Source organism: Halichondria panicea, chromosome 1, assembly GCF_963675165.1.
Source record: "Halichondria panicea chromosome 1, odHalPani1.1, whole genome shotgun sequence".
Classification (NCBI taxonomy): domain Eukaryota; kingdom Metazoa; phylum Porifera; class Demospongiae; order Suberitida; family Halichondriidae; genus Halichondria; species Halichondria panicea.
In genome coordinates this window covers 16,299,290-16,321,860 of record NC_087377.1, presented here as the reverse complement: position 1 = coordinate 16,321,860, position 22,571 = coordinate 16,299,290, and the positions used below count along the sequence as shown (strand labels likewise).

General features: G+C 40.4%; 3 protein-coding genes across 3 annotated transcripts in view; 1 reads left to right on the top strand and 2 right to left on the bottom strand.

Annotated features, from left to right (window-relative positions):
• LOC135352055 (uncharacterized) overlaps positions 1-8,724 on the bottom strand; it is a 32,456-nt gene extending 23,732 nt beyond the window's left edge. The window contains exons 1-16 of the mRNA XM_064551158.1: positions 8,568-8,724; positions 7,660-7,926; positions 6,691-6,966; positions 6,274-6,564; positions 5,674-5,934; positions 5,062-5,337; positions 4,486-4,755; positions 3,661-3,936; positions 3,145-3,423; positions 2,504-2,695; positions 2,059-2,268; positions 1,741-1,950; positions 984-1,190; positions 656-880; positions 299-508; positions 39-245 (exon numbers count right to left, since the gene is read on the bottom strand). Coding sequence (XP_064407228.1) covers positions 39-245; positions 299-508; positions 656-880; positions 984-1,190; positions 1,741-1,950; positions 2,059-2,268; positions 2,504-2,695; positions 3,145-3,423; positions 3,661-3,936; positions 4,486-4,755; positions 5,062-5,337; positions 5,674-5,934; positions 6,274-6,564; positions 6,691-6,966; positions 7,660-7,926; positions 8,568-8,631 — 3,721 coding nt within the window. The 5' untranslated portion in view covers positions 8,632-8,724. The remainder of the gene's footprint in view (positions 1-38; positions 246-298; positions 509-655; positions 881-983; positions 1,191-1,740; positions 1,951-2,058; positions 2,269-2,503; positions 2,696-3,144; positions 3,424-3,660; positions 3,937-4,485; positions 4,756-5,061; positions 5,338-5,673; positions 5,935-6,273; positions 6,565-6,690; positions 6,967-7,659; positions 7,927-8,567) is intronic.
• A 4,195-nt stretch (positions 8,725-12,919) lies between these two features.
• On the top strand, positions 12,920-13,873 carry LOC135352132 (ras-related protein Rab-39B-like). The gene has a single exon (XM_064551308.1). The coding sequence runs from the start codon at positions 13,062-13,064 to the stop codon at positions 13,773-13,775; it is 714 nt and encodes a 237-aa protein (XP_064407378.1). The 5' UTR covers positions 12,920-13,061; the 3' UTR covers positions 13,776-13,873.
• A 2,137-nt stretch (positions 13,874-16,010) lies between these two features.
• The window catches only part of LOC135352056 (uncharacterized), a 22,252-nt gene continuing 15,691 nt past the window's right edge, over positions 16,011-22,571 (bottom strand). Inside the window, exons 49-64 of the mRNA XM_064551159.1 lie at positions 22,226-22,432; positions 21,800-21,937; positions 21,407-21,610; positions 21,085-21,240; positions 20,639-20,896; positions 20,296-20,442; positions 19,887-20,093; positions 19,529-19,672; positions 19,020-19,232; positions 18,447-18,779; positions 17,972-18,100; positions 17,429-17,638; positions 17,159-17,287; positions 16,873-17,019; positions 16,538-16,693; positions 16,011-16,367 (exon numbers count right to left, since the gene is read on the bottom strand). Coding sequence (XP_064407229.1) covers positions 16,222-16,367; positions 16,538-16,693; positions 16,873-17,019; positions 17,159-17,287; positions 17,429-17,638; positions 17,972-18,100; positions 18,447-18,779; positions 19,020-19,232; positions 19,529-19,672; positions 19,887-20,093; positions 20,296-20,442; positions 20,639-20,896; positions 21,085-21,240; positions 21,407-21,610; positions 21,800-21,937; positions 22,226-22,432 — 2,924 coding nt within the window. The 3' untranslated portion in view covers positions 16,011-16,221. The remainder of the gene's footprint in view (positions 16,368-16,537; positions 16,694-16,872; positions 17,020-17,158; positions 17,288-17,428; positions 17,639-17,971; positions 18,101-18,446; positions 18,780-19,019; positions 19,233-19,528; positions 19,673-19,886; positions 20,094-20,295; positions 20,443-20,638; positions 20,897-21,084; positions 21,241-21,406; positions 21,611-21,799; positions 21,938-22,225; positions 22,433-22,571) is intronic.

The following is a 22,571-nucleotide window of genomic DNA, read 5'->3' as shown; positions in this document are numbered from 1 at the left end:
CTATACAGCAATCATGGACACCAGTAGCAGACTCTCACCTGTACATGTGGGAGTAAAGCCATTCCACATTCCAGTAGTACTAGAGTCGTTTCCCCCACACACCCTCACATCACTTCCATTACTCAAGAAGTAGCCATTGTCACAAGTGTGAGTGGCTAGGGTGTTAAACGAAAACGGGCCAACAGCAGCAGTGTCATAGCTGATGTCACCATTGCTGATGTCAGGTAAATCCGAGCACTGGATGGCTGTAGAACAACATAAGCATTTCAATATATTTCAGTTTACCAAGTAAACTAACCGGAGCAAGTAGGGGCATCACCATCCCATGTACCGACAGGATTTGTTTCACCAGATTCATCCACACAAGTTCTTGTATCTGTACTACTCAGTGCATAGCCTGGCTCGCAGCTGTAGGTCGCCACGGTAGCCAACATGAACGGAGCTAGACCGTCTGCTGAGAAGGTAACTCTTCCATTAGCTGGGTTCGGCAGATCAGGGCACATAATGGCTGCAGAGGGTGAACAACCAGGCTGGGTCAGATCAAAGCATGTAAATGCATTATCAACTACAGAAACTAAGAAAATATTGCTCAACCACGAATATTTGGTCTCCTTGAAATTACCCGCTATATACGGTAATTATCAAATTTACTTACACACACAAACTGCTTCAACTCCATCAAACGAGCCTCCAGAATCACTATTCAAGTCTTCATGGCATGTCCTTGTCACCGTGACACCATCCCTAGGAGCATACTCAGTGATGCACGTATAGTTCCCTGTAGTATTAAAGGGAAGCATGCCCATCTCACTCAGTACGTCGGTACCGTAATCCACTAGTCCACCATTGGCAATTGTAGCAAGAGCAGGGCAGGTTATGGCTGAAGTGCATGAGATGAAATGTATTATTTCAGGAAAACATTGAATTTTATAACAGAACAGAATGATATGTAGCAATCATGGACACCAGTAGCAGACTCTCACCGGTACACGTGGGAGCAGTACCACTCCACATACCAGCAGTACTAGAGTCGACTCCCCCACACACCCTCATATTACTCCCATCGCTCAGGAAGTAGCCATTGTCACAAATGTGAGTGGCCGCAGTGTTAAACAAAAACGAATCAGTGCCAACAGAATTGTAGCTGATGATTGCATTGTCGATGCCAGGTAAAGCTGGGCACTGGATAGCTGTTAGGAAGAATACAGCATTTGAATCTAAGGACATGTTTGAGGAATGCACAGTACCAATGAATGTGGTGCAAAATACATCGGTGCAAAAATTTTTATATTAAACAATTGCGGTTCTTAATTATTAGTTGAATTGCCAGGACAGGAATTTGAATATAATTTCAGTGGAAACAAAGATCAAGACTATATAGTATTAGCATGGCTATTGTATATATAGAAGTATAAGTGCGGTATACTATTTCCTGTTATTACGTTATTACGTGGGGAAGAAAAATTTTCAAAATTCAGTAATTAATAACTTTAGAAGTTAGTAAAATAGTCTTCGTGAGCAGATTTTGTTGCGCATGCACAATTCCTAAGAATGTTCACGTGAGTACAAAAGTGGGGAGGGAACAAAGCTGTTTTGCAAATCCACAAATCAAATCCATTACTATAAGCCTATGGAATTTCTTAATTGTACTTGTATTGCAACCATTGACAACTAGACTATACGTACACGCATACAGCCCTGGAAAATGCGCAGAATACATCCAGTGTGACGGTCACTCACGGTTACAAGTTGGAGCTACTCCATCGAAAGCACCAACGTCACTTGTCCCATCTCCAGTACAAGTCCTTGATTTACAACCAACCAGAACAAACCCAATGTTACAGCTGTAAGTGGCCATTACATCAAATGCATAGGTGCCTTCTTCATCTCTGTCAGCTGTATAGTCAATACTGCCGTCACTTGGGTCTGTCAGAGCAGGGCAGGTTATGGCTGAAGAAAGAGGATGGAGGGTATACAATGTCGCAGTTACAAACTACACTTCTTTTTTGACTCTAGGTATCGGTAGTGCTTATAATCAAATGACATGCAGGAGCTCACCGTTACATGTCGGTGACTCGTCACTCCAGTCCACTGCAGGTCCCCCCATATCTAACTCACACATAACATTGGAGACACCGTTTAAACCATCACCAGTAACGGTACAGACGAATGAAGCTGACGTTCCAATGACATAGTTTGCATTGGTGTTAGCATCAGTAGAATAGGTTATTGCAACATCGATTGGCAAGCTAAGTTGAGGACAGCCAACTGTGAGAATAATAGAGGACCAATACACATGCAAGTGAAAACTGAATGCACGCATTTATGGATTATCTAAACTTGGAAGTAAGAACTAGCTAGCTAATCAAAAAGAAAGACATGTCACAACCTTAGTCTGAAATAACAACAACTTAACACTTTTCTTGGTCCCAAAAGGAGGTAAATTTATGACGGCATGCACTATTGTAATAGTCACAGGTTGTCCTAACTGCAACTTAATTACCTGAGCAACTTGGTTCGCTTCCAGTCCAAGCACCCCCAGCTAGACAATGTCTTGTGGCGTCTCCATTGAACAGCTCTCCCAGAGTGCAGCTGTAGACTGCTACCGTTCCAGTCGCATAGTTATCGTTGCTAAGGGTACCAGTAGAATATGATATGGTACCTCCAGAAGGATCAGTCAGTGGAGCACAGTCACCTGTAAAGAAGAATTACAATAGAACAGTAGCTTTGGTTACAAGGCACAGCCTGAGACTCCTTTAAACTATACTGTATTTTGTGAGTCAGAAACTTAATTTGCAAATGAGCTAAAATTTGCAGAATCGTGATGTAATAATTATGAGTACCATAATTATAGGCCTTTGCTGTTATATATACTGCAAACCCCCTAGCATGCAGCTCACAAAGTTTGCATAATTATTATTTGTTGGTGCTCACAAAATACTGCAGTAATACAGTACAATTCGACTCTTGGGTACGGCAATCACCAACACCAATTATATCCATCCATATCAGCACAGGTGCACGGAAAACGCACACTGCCACAGAGGTGCAATTCAACTAGTAGCTCACTTACATGTAACACTACAAGTGGAAACCCTCACAGTATAACAGTAAAACTCTGAGCTGGAAATATTATATACTTACCTATAGAGAGCGTAGCCTCATTTGAGGGGACAGTCCCTGCAACATTACCCACGGTTACTGAGTAAGCACCCTCATCATCAGGATCGTTCACACTTAGCACTGTCAGAGAGTTACTGTCCGTGCCGGTGTATCTAAATGGGGTATTAAAAATATCCACTCCATCTTTCATCCATTGATAAACCAGCTCTCCTCCAGTAGCAGTGACAGAGAAGCTCACATCAATACCGGCACTGACATTCACCAAGTCCATTGGATGGCTAGATATCATCGGCATGGTAACTGGAATAAGAGAAGTTGAAAATAGGTGATGACAATTGTCTTGCACTATGCCTGAAAAAGCGCTTGATTACTGAGTGGGTGTTACTTACAGGCTGCCAAACATTCCAATAGTAACTACATAGCAACGAAATGGGAAGCAAAATTTAAGGCAGAACCAACAAATTGATTTAGTATTCATCGGGTCATTAGTCAAATATACATTAAGTGACATCTCCCATTAACACTGTACATGTTTACCAACAGTTAGACTAGCTGCACTGGAAGTGACTAAGTCGGCAATGTTGGACACTTCAACACGGTACATTCCAGCATCACTGACATCAACAGGTGACAATGTCAGAGTGTTTGTTGTTGCCCCTCCAATATTACCAGTGTTAGAAAGGGCACTAGTATCATTATCTTTAAACCATTCAAACGAGAGGAGTTCTCCTGTTGTCATCACCATGAACACTGCATCGTTGCCACTAGCGACTATCAAGTCATCTGGGTCATTAGTTATTGTCGGAGGTGCAACTGTAGTGGGTAGAAATAACACATCAACCAAGAGGGTTCAAAGTAAAGTTTCAAAAAATCACAAGATCACCAGAAAGTCTGAATTCCAGTTATTAATAGCTCATATTCCCAAATAATACGGTATATTTACATTTTAGAACATCCTCAAATGTGCTGCACAGAGCATAACTTGGCATGCATGTCTATAGTCTTTGAAGGGCTTCTGTTTAGGGCAGTACTTGCACTCTTAATATTCAAACCTTACTTCACGACATCTCAGATATCAATACTACTCTACCGGAATGTGTACTTCAGATATTACATAACATATCATACCGTATTACTAGAATGTTTTGCAAGCATTAAACATTTGCGAACTTTGCGAAGGTTGATCAATTCGCAACAATAAAATCCGCAAAACCTAAACTATTACTCATAAATACACACGATCCTTGAACGCAATAGTTAGATCGCAAGTATAAACTTTTCTGCTGATTTGGCTCATTTGCAAAGGTTTTTCACCAGCAAAATATTCTAGTAATACGATAATCCCACATTGCACTGACTCACGTATTGAGAGCATTGCAACAGTGGAGGTTGCGTCACCAGCATCGTTCATTATGAACACGTTATAGTTCCCTTCATCACCCGTGGCAATGCTACTGATACTAAGCATAGCCGTGTCAGCTCCTGTGATTCGAACACTGTTGTTAATAGCAACACCATCTTTTCGCCATTCATAAACGACAGCTCCAGATGCAATAACAGTAAAAGTGGCAGGGCCTCCGACAACAATGTTCAATTGATCAGTTGGATGTGCCATGATGGTTGGTGGGACCACTGACAATAACAGAATATAGTCACATGTGATAATTATTATAAGCGTGCAACGTCATCGTTACATGAATAAGCACGAATACAGGGATAAATCAAATAATCAGTAATTGTGAATGGACATACAAGCACACACATACACTCACCTATTACAGATTTCGAACTATACACCTTGTATTTAACTTTCACTCACTAAAATTGTATATGCTGATGCTGAAACACTTAAATATGTAACCATTGAGAAACTGCAACCTACATGCATGCATGCAGGCAGTGTCCAACAAGTGGTGCTGCGTGTATAAAAACACTCACATATTTCCAGAGTGACTGTGACAGATGTGACACTCAAGCCGTTTGATACAACCACAGAATAGCTCTGAGTAGTGTCATCAGGTTGGACATTAATAATCGCCAAGGAGTTGGTATCACTGCCAGAAATCTTTCCAGGTACATCACTGAGGGGTGCTCCATCAGACAGCCACTGGTAAGTAAGAGTCCCCTCTCCAGAAGCACTGACAGAGAAGGTAGCTGTTTGTCCAATTGGGACTATATCATTGACAGGATCAGTGTCGATGATAGGTGGCTCAACTGAATGGAGAGAAAAGTGTGCAATTGTATAAGGTTTGGACTGTGCCAACATCAAGTGCTATAGTAATCTTGCTGGTATGCAGCTGCTCTACGATACCCAAACTCGGTAGATAAAAAACTCTACAATACCCAAACTCGGTAGATAAATTTATAATACATAGAGCAAAACTGATTATAAAGGGCTACATGTATATGTAATCCAAAATTAAACTGATAATAATATCCGGTATAGGTGCAATTTATCAGCTTAGAGAAATCTGTACAACAGTCATATACGTTAGTCATTACGATAATTGTTATATACTGAACAGTTTTAAGCATAGCTGTATGACTTACTGACTGTTAGAATTGCACCGCTAGATGTGGTCAAGAGCATCATAGAGTTGGTTACTTCCACCGACCAGACTCCTTCATCTACATCATTTACGTCCATTAATTGAAAAGTTGAGTCTCTACCAGAGACTATGTCTTCCCCGTTTCTAAGCCACTGATACGTGAGTACATTATCCTCTGAAGTTGCTATGACGCTGAAAATTACATCAGATCCCCTAGCCACTGTCATGCTCATAGGTTGCACAGTGATAGTGGGAGGGTCCACTGCATGAAATATATAGACAGGTATACAGTCAGTTACAATATTTTGCTGAATCTATCGGCTGTCCAACATTTTACCATTCAGTTCGTACTATACAGCTACATACTGTGCTAGCAAAAATTGCTTGTTTAAATTAATATCGAAAAGCCCATGTATATAGCATTAACAACTGTGGTATAATTATGTGGCAGTTATATTCCTAGCTGCCATATACCATGCCATATACCATGGCTGTGGTCAGACTGCAGCCATGTAGTATAAACTACAACGGAAACCTTTGATCTGTAGTGAAACACCACCCACGGTTGTTCATGCACAGTTTTTTTTTCTGTATTACTCACGGACAATAAGAAATACTGCAAGAGTCTCAGTTGAGCAAAAAAAAAAAGGGCTAAGTATAAGACGACTTGTTTGAACGCTGTAATCTCCTTCAAGGGAATTGTCCACATCAGTAATGATCAAAGTTGGAGTGTTCACACCAGAATACGGGCCAATATCAGATAGTGAAGTGACACCCATATTCGAACGCCATTGGTACGTTACACCATTATCAGTATCCAGCACAATTGTGAACATTGCAGTATCTCCAGGAAGAAGTATCATAGATATGGGTGCTGTTGTGATAGATACGCCTGCAAAAAACAAAAATAAAGGTGTACCGAACGGCTAGCAGTGAAACATGTGCAATGTGCATGCAATGTGATAATCCATTGAGCAAGAGTATTCTGTAAATCTATCTCCACTCCACAAGCACTCACAGACAGTAAGCGTTGCTGTGGGAGATTCAACGGTACAACTTTCTGGTGTGGAACGACTCAGTTCAACACTGTACTCTCCATCAAAAGAACCATCTACATTACTAATGGTCAGCGTGTCAGTATCCACTCCAGAATACTGGCCAGTATTAGTCAGTGCAGCAGTGTCCTTAAGCCATTGGAAGGTCACACCATCAGGGCTATTCAACATAACCGTAAACATTGCAGTACCTCCAGGATCGGCTCCAACAGACACGGGTGCTGTTGCAATAGATACACCTGCAAAGAAACAAGAATGGTTAGCACAGTGAATTCAGAAATACATTATAAATGTAATAGTGGGGTACACAGACCTATGCCGGCAGAGTCTCCAAGTAGAAACTGAGTATTTTCTTTTCAGTATAATAAGCTCGTATTTAATTATGATTTTCAGTTTAAAATGAGATGAAGTGCCCGATTTATTTATAAGATAAATTTCTAGCATGTATAATTTATTATTATTTTCTAGCATGAGTTACTACAGCTGTAGGAATGTTACTAGACTCTTCACTGTTTATTTCACAAAACTAAAGCCAGTTATTTCTGTAAGCTGACAAAAGGTCACAAGTAGACTCTACAGTGCAGCACGTGTCTATATCCATATTTTTGCAATTAGTAACCGTGTAACCGTACCAGAAGAGAGAAATCCTTATAAATTCATATAAATTCATATAAATTCAGAGAAAACAGTATACTTGAAGGCTCTGCTATGGTCGTAATCATGCCCTCAACTAAGTTAACCTGCTTCACATTCACAAGGAGTGTCTTAGTATCGAATGGTAGCAGTAAACGTAATTACAGAATAAAGTCATGCAGTGCTCGTTATAGTGGAATACACACGATGTCATAACCTTCACTTCAATTGCCCTCAAAATGAGTTTCACCACATGCACAACAGAAGTTGCACATCAGGCGGACATGATTGTAACTTACACTCAACGGTTAGAGTGGCAGGATTAGAGTCAATCGAGTCACCATCCGAGTCTGATACACTTACAAAATAATTGCCTGCATCTGCTTGTACCACATTTGCAAGTGTCAACATATTAGTAGTGGCTCCAGTGATGCCCCCACCATCGGAAAGGGAATTACTAGCGAAAAACCATTCAAAACCTGTTGCACCTGTAGCTGCTACAGAGAATGTAGCAGTTCCACTCACATCGACTGTTTGGTCTAATGGCTGAGCGTCGATACTCAGTACTGCAAAGAAATAAGCAATTTTATTGTTTAGCAGATTCTATACAACTTAATTACTCAATACACATTTATAGTTAAGTCGCATCAATTTGCGCCAACCGTATATAGATCTATATAACAGTACTTCTTTTATACCTAAAACAAATATTGATTGCAAATTGCACATACTAACAGATGGCCATGGGACCCAGCGAAAGCTGGATAGGCCATGCAACGGTATATATAGTTTCCAGGCCAAACATGATCGTTTGAAAACAATAACGAATAGTTTATCAAGCCATGTTTGCCAAACTACATGCACAGCTAGAGGTAACTGAGACAGCAATAAAGTGTGGGGCAGTTTACAAAATCAAGAAACCTTGCAAAGCAGTTCTTACAGCTGTATAATGACCGACATGGCTGTTAAGTGGTTTTAAAATTAAATGTCAGCTGTAGTTTGTACACCACATGCACATGCAGTGGCTGTAAAATTGATGCCATAATTATAAATTAGTATTATAAGCTCAGTCTGCATGCATTGCCAATGAAGGTATAAGGCATTGAATATTACGTTGAGTGCGGCATGCTCGATCATTAACAGCGCAAAACACACAATTATCTGCTATACATACATACATGCATGCACACTGTCACATGTAAATTACTTTGAGACTTGACTGCCTGTACAAGCAGGCACAGAGCAAAAGCTCTCAGTAGAATTGCAGACATGGCACCATGCAGCTGTGAAGGCGATACCAACTCAACAACTATAGACTAGCTATAGTAGCTTGCACAACGTGTATACAGAATTGCAAGCAGAGAGTTAAATCTTGCTCTTTTATACCCCTAGCCTGAGGCTACTGACTATGAAATTCCATGCAGCCATGCAGTACCTTCCAACTTCCCAGAACTGGTATGCATGCAGTGCAAAAATGAATGTGCAATACAACACCTGAATTGAGTATATACATGACTGTATATATATTGCGTATAGCGGGTATTTCGAGGGTATAAATTTTTGCAGAATGACTGTTAGAAGATTTTCGCGGAATAGCAGCCTTTCTGCAACATGCATGCATGCATGCGATATTTCATTCGTTCGTATAAATGTTCGCTGTACATGCTTAATCTGCAAACCACGAACACATTCATACCCTCGAAATATACCCATTATATATATATACGGTACATAATTAGCCTCAAATCCAGGCCGATAAGTAAAATACGGCCTGGTACCATGCATATTGCATGTGTGATATAGTGTGCATACATGCGTTAGTTTATTCTCCAGAATTTAAACCACAGCTTCACGGAACTCAGTCATGGAGATAAAGTATTACGGAACATATTCTTTATAAACGGACTAATTTATACTGTATAATTTATACTATGTTTTTACGTTTGTAGTACGATTACCCATATTCTGGATAGGCACAGAGGGATTTAAATCACCATTACAGCCCAATAGCTTCAATTAAAAGCACAACAATCACCAGCAGATCTAGAGAAACGCTGCAGAAGCACTAACAGTTATAGTGTGTAACCAAGGAAATGTATTATACAGGAGTTCTGTTTTCACTAATGCACTGGGCAGCTCACATACCAAAAGTTTCCTGTTATCGCACGAGTTCAGTACGATACACTGCTTATACACGAATAACCTGCAAAGACAAATTTAATTATCAACAACATAATCATGACTGACCAGGTAGACGCGGTGCAATAATTTACAGGCATGCATTGCATTGCATACTCTTTGATGCCTGCATTCCGTTGTTTGACCTCTGTTTCTTGGATCTCTCCCTCTATATATGCAATGTCATCCATGACATTATTCATATAATTATTGGAGTCCAACCCTCTTAGTACGCACCCATCACTGCGTCCACCATTCAAATTGAGACGTGATTATGTGGTCTCTGTGTATGTTTGCACACTATGCTTCAAAAATGTTGTAATGTACTTTTTATCAATATTAAGTCTCACATGCACACTAGAGGAGGTCCCACACTCATGCATGGATCACTATACAACTTCTGTGTATACGTACTGGGCCCTGCATGTTCTTACATGACTGAATGTTTTTATGAACTTGTTATGTCGATGGTGATCTGTGCATGCATGCAATCAGCATTTCGGACTTCTCTGCACGCACACGCATGCACAGCCCATCAATGATCCAGCTGTTACACTAGCTGCATGCATGGGCACTGTTACAGTATAATTATGTCAGAGGCCAAAGAAAAAGGATCGAGAGAAGTTTCAGGATGAGGAGGATGTTGGTGCCCTATAATACATGTATACTGGTACACCACACCCATGCACATCTATATCCGTGCCTCAGGAGACACATATATACATTCACAAGATTCAACTCTGCATGAGGTGAACAAGAAACATCTTGCTATGCAAGTATACATGCACATTACAGAGACACATGCATTAAAACTATATGGATGACAACAAATAAATGTACAACTCTCGATGACTATATATATAATTATTGTGAGCATTCACATGCAGTAATTCGACCATCCATGCTGGAGTTATGGCGATTCAAAGATACAACCACCCATCTAATTGAAGAACTAGCACTGTGCAGTACATCCGACCCTTTTGTTGGTTAAACTATATATACAATGTGCATGATATCATAACTATATCTTCTCTGCATTATAGTTGAACTTCAGGATGTCATGATCCCATGCATTGCTGACTTTATCAGCAATCTGGCATCAGGAAGTACGTTTTAACTTTATGTACAGTTAAGGTATACAGCAAAGATATCTTTGGGTACAGCATACGAGTTCAGTTGGGACCGGAGGTCTCTACTATAATACTATTGGGGTGACTGAACACTTTGGAGGATGTGGTGTATGTATAATAATTATATATATTTATTGCTTTTTAATAAGTGCTGACATCAGCGTTTTACATTCAAATTGCACAGGAAGCGACTCATCACCGACTGTGCAGATATTTTCCATATCGCACACCCGGAAGTATTATTGCACACTTGTTATTGCACACTAGGAAGTGATTCTTATTTGGAATAAAACGTTTTCAGCAGTGAGAGAACATAGTTTACACACTTATAATCATGCATTGCAATATTTATCAGTCTCTTTTCTTGTTTTCTGATGCTCTGTATCACTTCTGTGCTCTTTTTGCAGTGAAGCTGAGGGTCAGGAGGTTGTCAGTGTTCATATTTAACGCATCAAACAGGCATCAGTGTTGGAAGTGGGTGCTTTGAGCGGAGTATTGCACATGTAGAAGTGTACTGCACCACCATATAAGCCTGTTCAGGCTTGTATAAAGTCGTTTTGGCTTCAAAAACCGTTGTCACACTTTTCTTCAGTTATAGCGGTGCATGTTTCCTCTTTTGATACACTGGAGCATGATAGAAAGCAAGCACATGCTGTTTATCCTTCAGAACTATCCATTTTCAAAACGGGTTGCTGGTTGTCAACGTTTTTCTTGTCTTTTTTTCTTGTCTGTTCTCTACAAAATCTTTAAGTAGCCTTCTGCAAGCTCTCTTGGTGTTCTAGAGTCTTATTTCTTTGTCTTTCTAGCTGTTTTCTTTCTCTTAAACTCGTCTTCAACTGGGAGAACTCAATTTTGTTGCTACGCATTCTGGTTGATAAAGCAACCGCATGTTGCGCATGCGCAGATTCAACCTGCATTTTGGTTGCCAAGCAATAAATGCATTATCCCATGGATACTGATGATTATCACTCGTCCGTGCCTAGTAACTGTCACTTGTGCCTTGCAGGCACTCGTGCAGTTACTGGCACAGACTCGTGATAATCTTCAGTATCCATAGGATAATATCATAGTATTTTTGGGGTTTCTAATGCTTTATCAGTTATACATGACTGTACATATAGATCGCATTTCCCTGTGTCTACATACAAACAAAATCCTTACAAAGTTCATAAGTATCTACATGCATGCATGTCATCCTGTTAGCAAAAATTGCGATCTCACTGACATCATACAGAAGACAAAATAGCTGAGAGAATATTATTGTTGATCACTTTCGATGATGGCATCTTTCAGCAGACTACCGTACGCGTATAGAGGGTAATTTTCGTGGGGCAAAATATTCGTGGTTTTCATGGTTGAAGGTCTGACCACGAATATTTTACCCACGAATGAAACGACCTTGCCTACCTTTATCTGCAGTGCAAGCAGAAACCACGAAAATAATATCCATGAAATGACTAAATACTGCTCAACCACGAAATTTTGTCCCCAGAAAATTACCCGCTATACGGTAATAGTTACACAACGCTCAGAACCAATAATTGCTCGACCGCCAGCAATATTGACGAAAAATCTTCCCACAGGTATAGGCCTCGACCGCAAGAATGCTTTTTTTTACCCATTTATACACATTGTATTGCTGACTTTATCAATGCCGTACAATCGGACATCAGGAGCGACGATACCAACTCAAGTACTTTCAATTTTCAACTTTCCAGCAAACTACAACTGTCTTAAATTTTATATCACGGCAGGCATGGCAGTGTATATAGTTAGACATACATTCACCTACAGCATGCAGTACATAATTATAGCCTCGATCTCACCCGGACGGACTGATGTAACTTGAGACTACAAAAAAATCCTTGTTGTCACAGTTTCCAGCGCCGGTCCATCTGGATGATGGTGAGGTTGACACCCTGCTATACGTACACAGGCCGTACTGAATTTACTCAGCTCGGGAGTGAGGGGGTGGGGTGGGGTGGGGTTTACAATAATCTGTAGGATTATAATTGTGATAAAACTATAGACTCCATATCCAAGAGTCTAGCCCTTTTTTGTAAGTAAAAAATTAATTGTTTGAAGTTTGAATTGCCATTTTTTTGGTTTACATTTGTACTCTCTTACATATGCCCACCTCAGCTAGTGTGAACATCCATGCATGATGAGCTCATGCAGCCATATGTGTTGCCAGGATATTGTGGCCTCAACTATCTGAATAATGTGCCGCATGAATACAATTGTGCATGAAGTCACCCATCACATGATTAATTTTACACAAGAACCTCTACACAAGAACCTCTGCACAAGAACTATATTAAACACGTACTGCTGTATATGTATTCAAGGCCAGTTGCTGTAGCTACAGTGTGCTATACCTCAGTATACAGGCAATGGCCAACTGTGTTGGGTATCACTACCAGCTTAGAGTTATCCTAATCGGAGACAGCACCGTCGGTAAAACCAGCCTTGTCCATGAACTTCAAGAAGGAGCCGGCAATCTGGAGCACAGTCTAACACTGGGAGTCGACTACTACTCGAAAGTGTTTCACAAAGACGACCAGATCGTCAAGATACAAATCTGGGACACAGCTGGGCAAGACCGGTTCAGATCAATCGTAAAGACTTACTATAGAAACGCTGTCGGTGGTCTGTTGGTGTTTGATGTCACAAATCAACAAAGTTTTGAGAATGTAGAAACCTGGTTACAAGAAGCTAAACAACACCATGGCAACAACGAACATGTGTATGTGTTGGTGGGCAATAAATGTGATCGTGAGAGTGAGAGGGTCGTGAGTACAAAGGAAGGAGAAGAGTTTGCAAAGAAGAACAATATGCAATATATCGAGACCTCCGCCATAACTGGTACTAATGTTTACAAGGCATTTGATCTTCTAGTGGACGATGTATTGAGTGGTATTGAGGAAGGTCGGATACGGTTGCGTCGGGAGAGCTGGGACGGTGTTAAACAAGGCGAGGTTCTGTCAGAGTCCATGCTTAGTTCGCTAACTAACACAGTGGTAACTATTAACAGCGAACAACAAGACAGTCACAGTGTGGACTACATACATAGCAGTGAACAAAGAACTACAAAATGTGCATGTTGAAAAAATTGAAAATGTTTTTTACTTCAATGAATTTTTTTAAGTTGAAAATCTCAATGAATTTTTGTGGACTGACAGTCTATATATACGGTTTTGCAGAATCTTTGTAATATCCACAAAAAAGCGTTTTGCGCTGAGCGTTCCTTATATGGTTATCTGTGGTCAACCATAAAGTTGTAGATCTACCGTATAGCGTGTAATTTTCGTGGGGCAAAATATTCGTGGTTTTCGTGGTTGGAGGTCTGACCACGAATGAAGCGACCTTGCCTGCCTTTACCTGCAGTGCAAGCTCCAACCACGAAAATATTACCCACGAAATGTCTCAATATTGCTGAACCACGAATATTTTGTCCCCCGAAAATTACCCCCTATACGGTAAGTCATCATGTCAACAATTGCACTATTGAAGATTCTCAGCAAAACTTTGATACGATAGTCCAAGCAGCTCTGTCTGGTGCACTATTCTCCATTGTATATCGCCTTGGTCTTTTTTCACAATTTTGTTTTTGAATTTTGCTTTCCCAATCAGACTTGGCATTTCACCACAATGTGTATATGACACCACAATGTGTAAACATTAGATATCCATATAAGGAACGCTCTACACCCTCTATTTCAAAGATTCCTGTAGCTTTCCTTACACTTAGTTCCAAACAGCCATTCAAGTACAAAAGATCTAGAGTATACGTACAAGAGAGTGCTTGTATATAGTACTTGCTCTCTGGTACCTGCTTGTGATTCACAGTGTATGTATAGTGTCTAATCATGTGGTTTGATCCAAACAATGATTGGATCTTTAGTATTGTTTCCTGATTGTCACATGCATAATTATAAACATGTACACACATGTATTTCGTGCATGCATGTGATGGTGGTATTCACACAACATGCAGTGCACTTTACATACAGTAAGTCAATGTCTAAATTTGTACTCTGCATCATGAATTACCATGCATGCACTCATAATTATTATAATGTACATATCTACCGTCTATTGTGGTCACCCTAAATAAGCACTATTATATAATTATCATACCGCAAGTAGGCCCTGATAAAATTAATTATGCTCGGAATAATTTTAGCATAAAATAGGTGTCCAACAATGAAACATCCTCAAAATCTGAGGAGCCTCTTACTAAGGGCCAATGTCCATTTTTGGTAAAGATCATTACATTAAGTTTTGCATAACGATGTTTTCATGGCAAAAAATGGCTGAAGGTGAATATTTAGTCTCATGAATCAGCCGCCCTTTTAGGAATACCTAATTATGAATCAGTTCAATTCAGCGAGATAACACGATATATTAATTATGCATGTCTTGAGTCAGTTATGTATTGTGTTTATTTCTACGTTTTAATTTTGTTTTGTCACATTTTTGGGGGAAATCAGAGAATAATCGGATTTTTTTATGAGGCACATTTTTCAAGAATTAAAGAATAGAATAATGGGTGAAAAAAAGCATAATTTATCAGGGCCTATAACCGCAAGGTTAACGGCCCCAAACTGTCTCCTGTATGTACAGAGGTTTCAGGTAGGTTGAGAGATTCAATGCTTCAGAGTGTAAAGTTACTCATTGTAAATTACTGTTGTCTGTACATACAAGCATAGTACGGCAGCAGTAATTTGTTATAACTTATGCATGAGTAACTTTACACTCTCCACATTTCCCTCAACCTATACCTGAAAACCTCTGTATTTCTGTATTACGAAACTTATACATTATAATTGTGGTCAACCTATAATAATTATAAGCAGGTTACCTCTAACAATACATCAAGGCTAATTACGGGGTGCCGTCAGTCTCCTGATTTCTAAATCGGCTTCACGCTTTACTAAATTTGTCTCACGAGCGCGGAGATAGTAATCTGGACAACGATTGAGTAAACCGATACAGTGAAGAGAATGTTCATGTACATTAAACATGAAGTGTTTACACATGATGGTGTCAGTTTTGACACAAAATTAATGACACCACCCATAGTGATACTACTGGGCATTTTCAGTTGGTTAGTTAGACCATGCATGCATGTGTACGTATAAGTATAGTAAGTTTTTTTGTCAGCCATGCAGAGAGGGAGTGTTGTGGGTGAGGCATATCAACAATAGGACACAATTGCATGGACACTAAGACATCAAAATTATGGATATATACATGCGATCATAGTTATAATTATGATAGTGCTATAGATTTAAAACATTTTGTAGAATACTGACAACAGTGGTTCTTTATATCCAGTATGACAATATTAATTACATGGTAAAACTTATTATTCAATCTATATATATGTATATAATATTATATATATATACTGATACATGCATAAATTAGTGTGTACATATATACATGAATCAGCTACGTGTATCCAGTATTATAAAAAACTTAACAGTAATGTGTTCAATCTATATACTGATATGTACATAAATGAAACAGCTATGTGTATATAGTTCCTTACAATCGGATTACAATGAGTTGACGAATCAGCCCCCTCTTACCACTGCCACATTGAGGCAGGCTAGGATCGCTGATTTGTAGGGGGGTTACAACAAATATGTGGTTACCGGAAGCTAGACCAGTAAGCACAAACGGACTGGTGCCTGCATGTGTGTGGAAGGGTGTATATAAATGGTGAGTGTGCGCGTGCATGCATGTGTCTATAAGCTTGTGGTCCATGACAGCTAATGAAAACATAGCATCAGTGCGGGCAAGTAAATGCTCAGTTTCTGTGTATATATGCATGTTATAGGGTGGTGATTGATTAACTCACAAGCAGTAGATGTTCCATCGGGCAGACGGCACGTGAATTCGCTGACACGAATGTCAGCAGTTGGTCCAGTTCCGGCCCACTCCACAGTCACGTCACCAGATACGGGGTCAACCTCGTACTGCTGGCCAGTGAATACCACACTACACTGTGTGTTGTCTGCAGGAGTTGGAACAATAATATAGAGGATTACCAGTTGTATAGCTACGTAAATACTTATACCCTCTCATACAATATTCTGTTGTTTATATTATAATTGTATATCTGAATAATTATATGATATAGTGAAGTGTCTCTCCTTGCTATTATGAACAGTGATACTGTCCTTGTTTTTATACCTATACGGAATTTTCTGCTTTCAATCACTGGAACATTTTGATTGGGGCAATATGGCACAACAGTTATAGCGAGGTTATTGCTAGTCTTCCTTTTAGTGAGTGACTCTAGGTACCATTGCCCAGCGAAGCTACCAGTAGGGGGAGAACCTGTGTGTGTGTGTGTGTGTGGGGGGGGGGGGGGAGGAGGCGAAAGTAATAATGCATGCTGTTATCATAGCCACAAACATTTTTATTGTTTTAACACACAGTGATTGATAAACAATACATAAACATCATTTATACTCACAGTCAATTTCGGTCATTCTCGATATGACTTGACACAAAACTTGAGCACACCCGGATATGGTGTAGTCCACAGTGAGGCTCGTACCATAAATTTTTGGAGAGTCATTGAAGAGAAGAAATTCATTGACATCTGCAAAAAGAGTGTACAAGTAAAAGTATATTGCAACAAATATCCCTTGGGCTATAAATTATTTACATGACAACCCAACAGGATACGTATATATAAAGTTATAGTTATGCATTCATGACAACCCAACAGGAAGTACCGTACCTTCATCGTCATAGATGATCACAGTATTACGCATGTCATCGTCGACAATGCGGCTTCTCTCAGCAGAGGAGGTGAGGTTCAGGTAGAAAGCTTCACAAGGCTCAACAATGGTGTCACCCATTATAGGTACAGATCCACACTGCATTGTGTCAGCAGGAGATGGGTTGGGGAAACTGAAGGTCAGTGTAGAAGCGATGTAGTCCAATCCACCTGTTGGGAGAATATATTAAGTCCAAATGACAGTGTGGCACATTCATGTATGGAGAGGTTGATGTTTGATATTGCAAGCAATTGGGTGGTATATAAGTACCGTATAGCGGGTAATTTTCGTGGAGCAAAATATTCGTGGTTTTCGTGGTTGGAGGTGTGACCATATATTTTACCAACAAATGAAGCGACCTTGCCTACCTTTACCTGCAGTGCAAGCAGCTACCACGAAAATATTACCCACGAAATGTCTCAATATTGTTGAACCACGAATATTTTGTCCTCCAAAAATTACCCACTATACGGCTGCATCACCACCAAGCATGCATGACTCACTCTGAGCACTGAGATCAGATGTTTGCACAGTGGCCATGACTTCTCTCTCAGTGTCAGTCTTCAGCTGCACACACACCGTGGCAGGACCATCACTCTCACACACATTGGCCACCACCAACTGGAGTTCAACTATATATTCGGGGGGAGGAAGGACAAGATAGTGTAAGACTGGGAAAAGAAAAAGGGCAATAAGTAGAAGAGAACAGCCAAATTAATTGATATGCATGTATATATAGGTACAATCGGTAAATGAAGGTCAAAGTATTACACATTTCTTGGTATTTCCGTAAGGGAGGGGAAAGAAGATCAGTAGAAACGTATTACAGATGCACCTAATAGCCATGATGATGTGCACGTAGATTATAATGAATAATTACTAACGTTCCCATAGATGAACACCGTACTAGCACAACTGCTGTGATATATGTCGGTGCGGTATATACAATCAAAACCGTTACTTTCTACTGATACAAACCTTCATCAACGTCAAGAATGCTGACTGTGCTGACAGCACCAGAATTGACTTGAGGGTCAGAGGAGTCAAGACGAACAGAGAAGGTCTCATCACTTTCATAAATGGCATCTTGGATTGCGTTGAAGGAGATGCAGTAAGTGTCAGGGGAGGAGCTAAAGTTGAACGAAATAGAAGCAGGGAAATCATGATCTGAACCCGTGCTTGCAGAGCCTCCGGAGATGGACACACTGATAACCACCTGTCGTTCCAGTTGACCAGTGACGTTGACACACACACTTCCATTGTCACCCTCATTCAGTAACACCTCAGCCTGGCCAAACGTCACCATGACCACTTCGCATGGGATGAAGATATCGTTATTGTGGAATTTGTTGTCTCAAATTTGCGAGCTTGTGGCCACATAGGCATTATAATTAATCGGATTTGGCTAGCCCCTACGCTACGTGGTTTTGAGACAAGGTAGTAATGCAAATCCAATGGACATTATCCATACTCCATATAATAGTGCAGTTGTAGCTATTATGATTGTGCTGGCATAATTATGACAAAGAAAGTTAGTTAGATTAAACTCACCATCTGCTTCATCTTCCCTCATATCAACAACAGCATAGCGAGTTCCAATGGCGGACACACGAGCCGTGTCATTCAAGTGGACAGTGAAGTTTTCAAACAACTCTTCCACTGCCTCATCGTTGAGGATGCTCACATTGAAGTAGACCACGTCTCCAACTCCCAGTCCACTCGGGAGACTCAACATCATACTCAAAATCTCCTCATAGTCAAGGCCTGCAAAATCCCAAAAAAAGGCTGTAATAATAATTGCACATAATTATGAAACTAAGCATAGTTATAATTAAGCCAAGATTGGCGGAATACAGTAAGCTCATGAAACAGTGGTATCTAAACCAGACCACAAATTGAAGCTATAGAGTATATATAGATGGCCATGAGAGGAAAGATGTTGTGGAACATCGTGAAAAGTACTTGAAGCAAAGGGAAGATCTCCGCAAGACTTACGAACCACCAAGATAGAGACCCAATGCATATATACACCCTGTTTTCCAACCACAATACACACGTACCTGGAGTAGCAGTACCAGCTTGTGTTGATATCAATACACTCCGTTCCAACTCCAAACTGCCATCTAGAATCTCAACTCCAACTGTCAGATAGCCATCAGTCTCGTTTACAGTGAAACTGGAACTAATGAGTCCGACTCCAATCACTGGAGGGGGGATTAAAGTTATAATAATTCACATGGGGGGGGTGGGAGGTTGAAACATTCATGCCAGCTTATAATATTATAGTGAACAAAATCATTGTTTTTGTGCATGCATGTAGGTCTCGATCTACAGATGACATGAACGGCTAGCTAAATATGAATTTAAGCCACAATCAATCTACTACAGATAGTAACAAACAAAAGTGCAGAGACGTACCATCATCGTCTAAGATGGACACAGAAGCATTGTCAGGTGACAGGATATTCACAGGGTCACTGGTGGACAGCTCCACATAAAAACGTTCAATGTCCTCCACTGCACTGTCTTCGAGGATCACAATGTCCACACATGACAAAGAGTTCACTGGAGAACCAGCAGCAAAGCTCAGGGTGTAGTCCGTCACTGAGGTGTAGTCAGAGCCAGCTGTGGGAAATAATTCACAGCCATGACAACAAACATAACATTGGTTTTTCAATCACCCAATAAATTCAGGAGCACAACTTTCCCTGAACAAATTTGTAATTAGTAAATAGGTGAAACTGTGCATGTGTGGTGGCGAATAATACCTATCAGCAATAATAATTATGGCATAATTATTAAGACATGAATTTGTGAACACACGCACCAGCAGCTGTTCCTACGGTGTCAGAGGTAGTGATATTGACGGCCACTTCCCGGGATAGCTCCCCTCCGAGCAGAACAGCACACACAGACACATTGCCGTCACTCTCGGCCACAGTGAAAGCTTCTAGGGCCAGACTCACGTTGGCATCTGGAAGAAACAGATTGAATGAAGACAGACACATTTCACCGGCAGTTTAACTATAGGCAAACACTTGTGGTTATAAAAGAAATGTAGCGGTGTATGGGTTGCTATCCACAAGGTATTATGTCAATCTGAAACGTAAGTAGTTAGCTGGAATATCTACCCAGCATGAAAACACAATAATATATTAAAGTGAACTCACAGTCATTGTTTGAGATGACCACAGTAGCGTTGGCTGGCATGAGAGTAACTCCAGGGTCTACACTGCTCAGTACCAGACTAAAGTACTCGTCAGTCTCCACCACATCATCGACCAGAATGCTCACATTCACACATAGCTCTGATAGTGATACCTCTCTTTTTCTTCTGCCTATTGGAAGCTGTGGTGCTGGTGGCAACGGTTCGAAAACAAGCTCCAACCCTGACAAGACTTCCATCAATTGAACATAGTCCTCTCCTCCTGTTTAGAAGATATATCGGTATAAAATCAGTGTAAAAATTAATGATACCATGGTTAGTCATACAATTATTGTAGACCTAATGGATTTAGAGATTGTCATTCAATATGCATGACATAATTCAGATTGTATCATACAATAATATTTGTCGAAGCACATGAATAGTACTGTGTATATATAGCATGTTTACCGACAGCTGATCCATCCTGACCCTCCACTCCAATGACAACCTCTCTGTCCAGCTCTCCAGAGAAGAGCTCCACACACACCTCCAAGATGTAACCCTCTCCACTGGCGTCTTCCTCAGGCACTGGGTACACACTCTGAGAGAACCCAAACCTCACCACTGGTAAGGGGGAGGTGGGTAGAGGTATTACTATTTGGAACTCAAAAATTTATAACTAACGTTGAGTACAAAGTTGATACTAGGCATTTAAGGTAGCTATAATTATACGTAAGTGATACTATTACAGTATACAGTACACAGGTGGGTATACGTTGCATGAACTCACTTCCACTGTCAATGATGTAGATGCGTGAGATGCGGTTCTTCAATTTCACTCTGTCATCTCGAGAGCCCATCACTACAGAGAAATGTTCGGAGGTCTCTAGCAAGTTGTCTATCGTTATGGAGATGTTGACACATTGCTCCCCAGCCTCGGTGAAGGTGAGAGTGATAGAACCCATTCCAGTTTTAAATGAGAAGTCATCATCATCTGCACACAAAAAAAAATAAGTAAAGTATACATATCTTTTCAGACTCCACAGTATGATACTATTTTGGCTCAGGAACTTATTGTACAGATTTACTACACATAGCTAGTACACAGAAGTTACCGTACAACAACATAATAGTTACACAGTAGATGTGTTTAACAGCTACAACCTATATAGGGCATCCTCACATGTTGCATCTCCAGGCACGGTGAAAACCATGGCATTGATACTGGTCTCCAGCTCTCCAGACAGAGAAACACACACCTCAACCACTCCCAGTGATTCTGCTACCATTTCCGATTCAGGTTGCAAATCAAGAGTCACACCTGAGGATAGATAAGTAGTAGAAGAGGTAGAAGAAGCACGTTAATTAAATACTATTTAAGGGTAGAGTAGCATGATATATACTACTGGAGTCATTTACAGTGTAGGGAGACAACAACTGTGCTAAATCTATATAAATTATATAAACAAAAGGCACGTAGAGAATGAGCGTGCACATGCATGCGCAATCAGAGGCTTGTGTATATGTATACAGTGTCATTCACAAATATAACTATATCCATTTGAAACCCATTATAACTGTTGCACACATGCAGCACTACAAAACTCACAGTCATCATCTAGTATTGAGATTGGTGTGGACTCTTGCTTGAACTCTACACACGAGTCGTTCGTAGTCAGATAAACCATAAACTGCTCCGTCTGTTCGTAGACGTTGTCATCTGCGATATTGATGCTCACACATAAGTCCTGATCAGCGTTATCGGGCATGAAGATTAGTTCGTAGGAGGAGCCACTGAAGTCTGCAGGAGCTACAGCTGTTGAGAGGGTAGGGGGGTAGTAATTAAGGGGGTTAGATGAACTTTGCTGACTCTAAATCACACTCAATAATACACTTCTGTCTATAGTGACCTGAGCTTAAGTTATTATACAGGCTGTTTTCACTCTGCATGTATC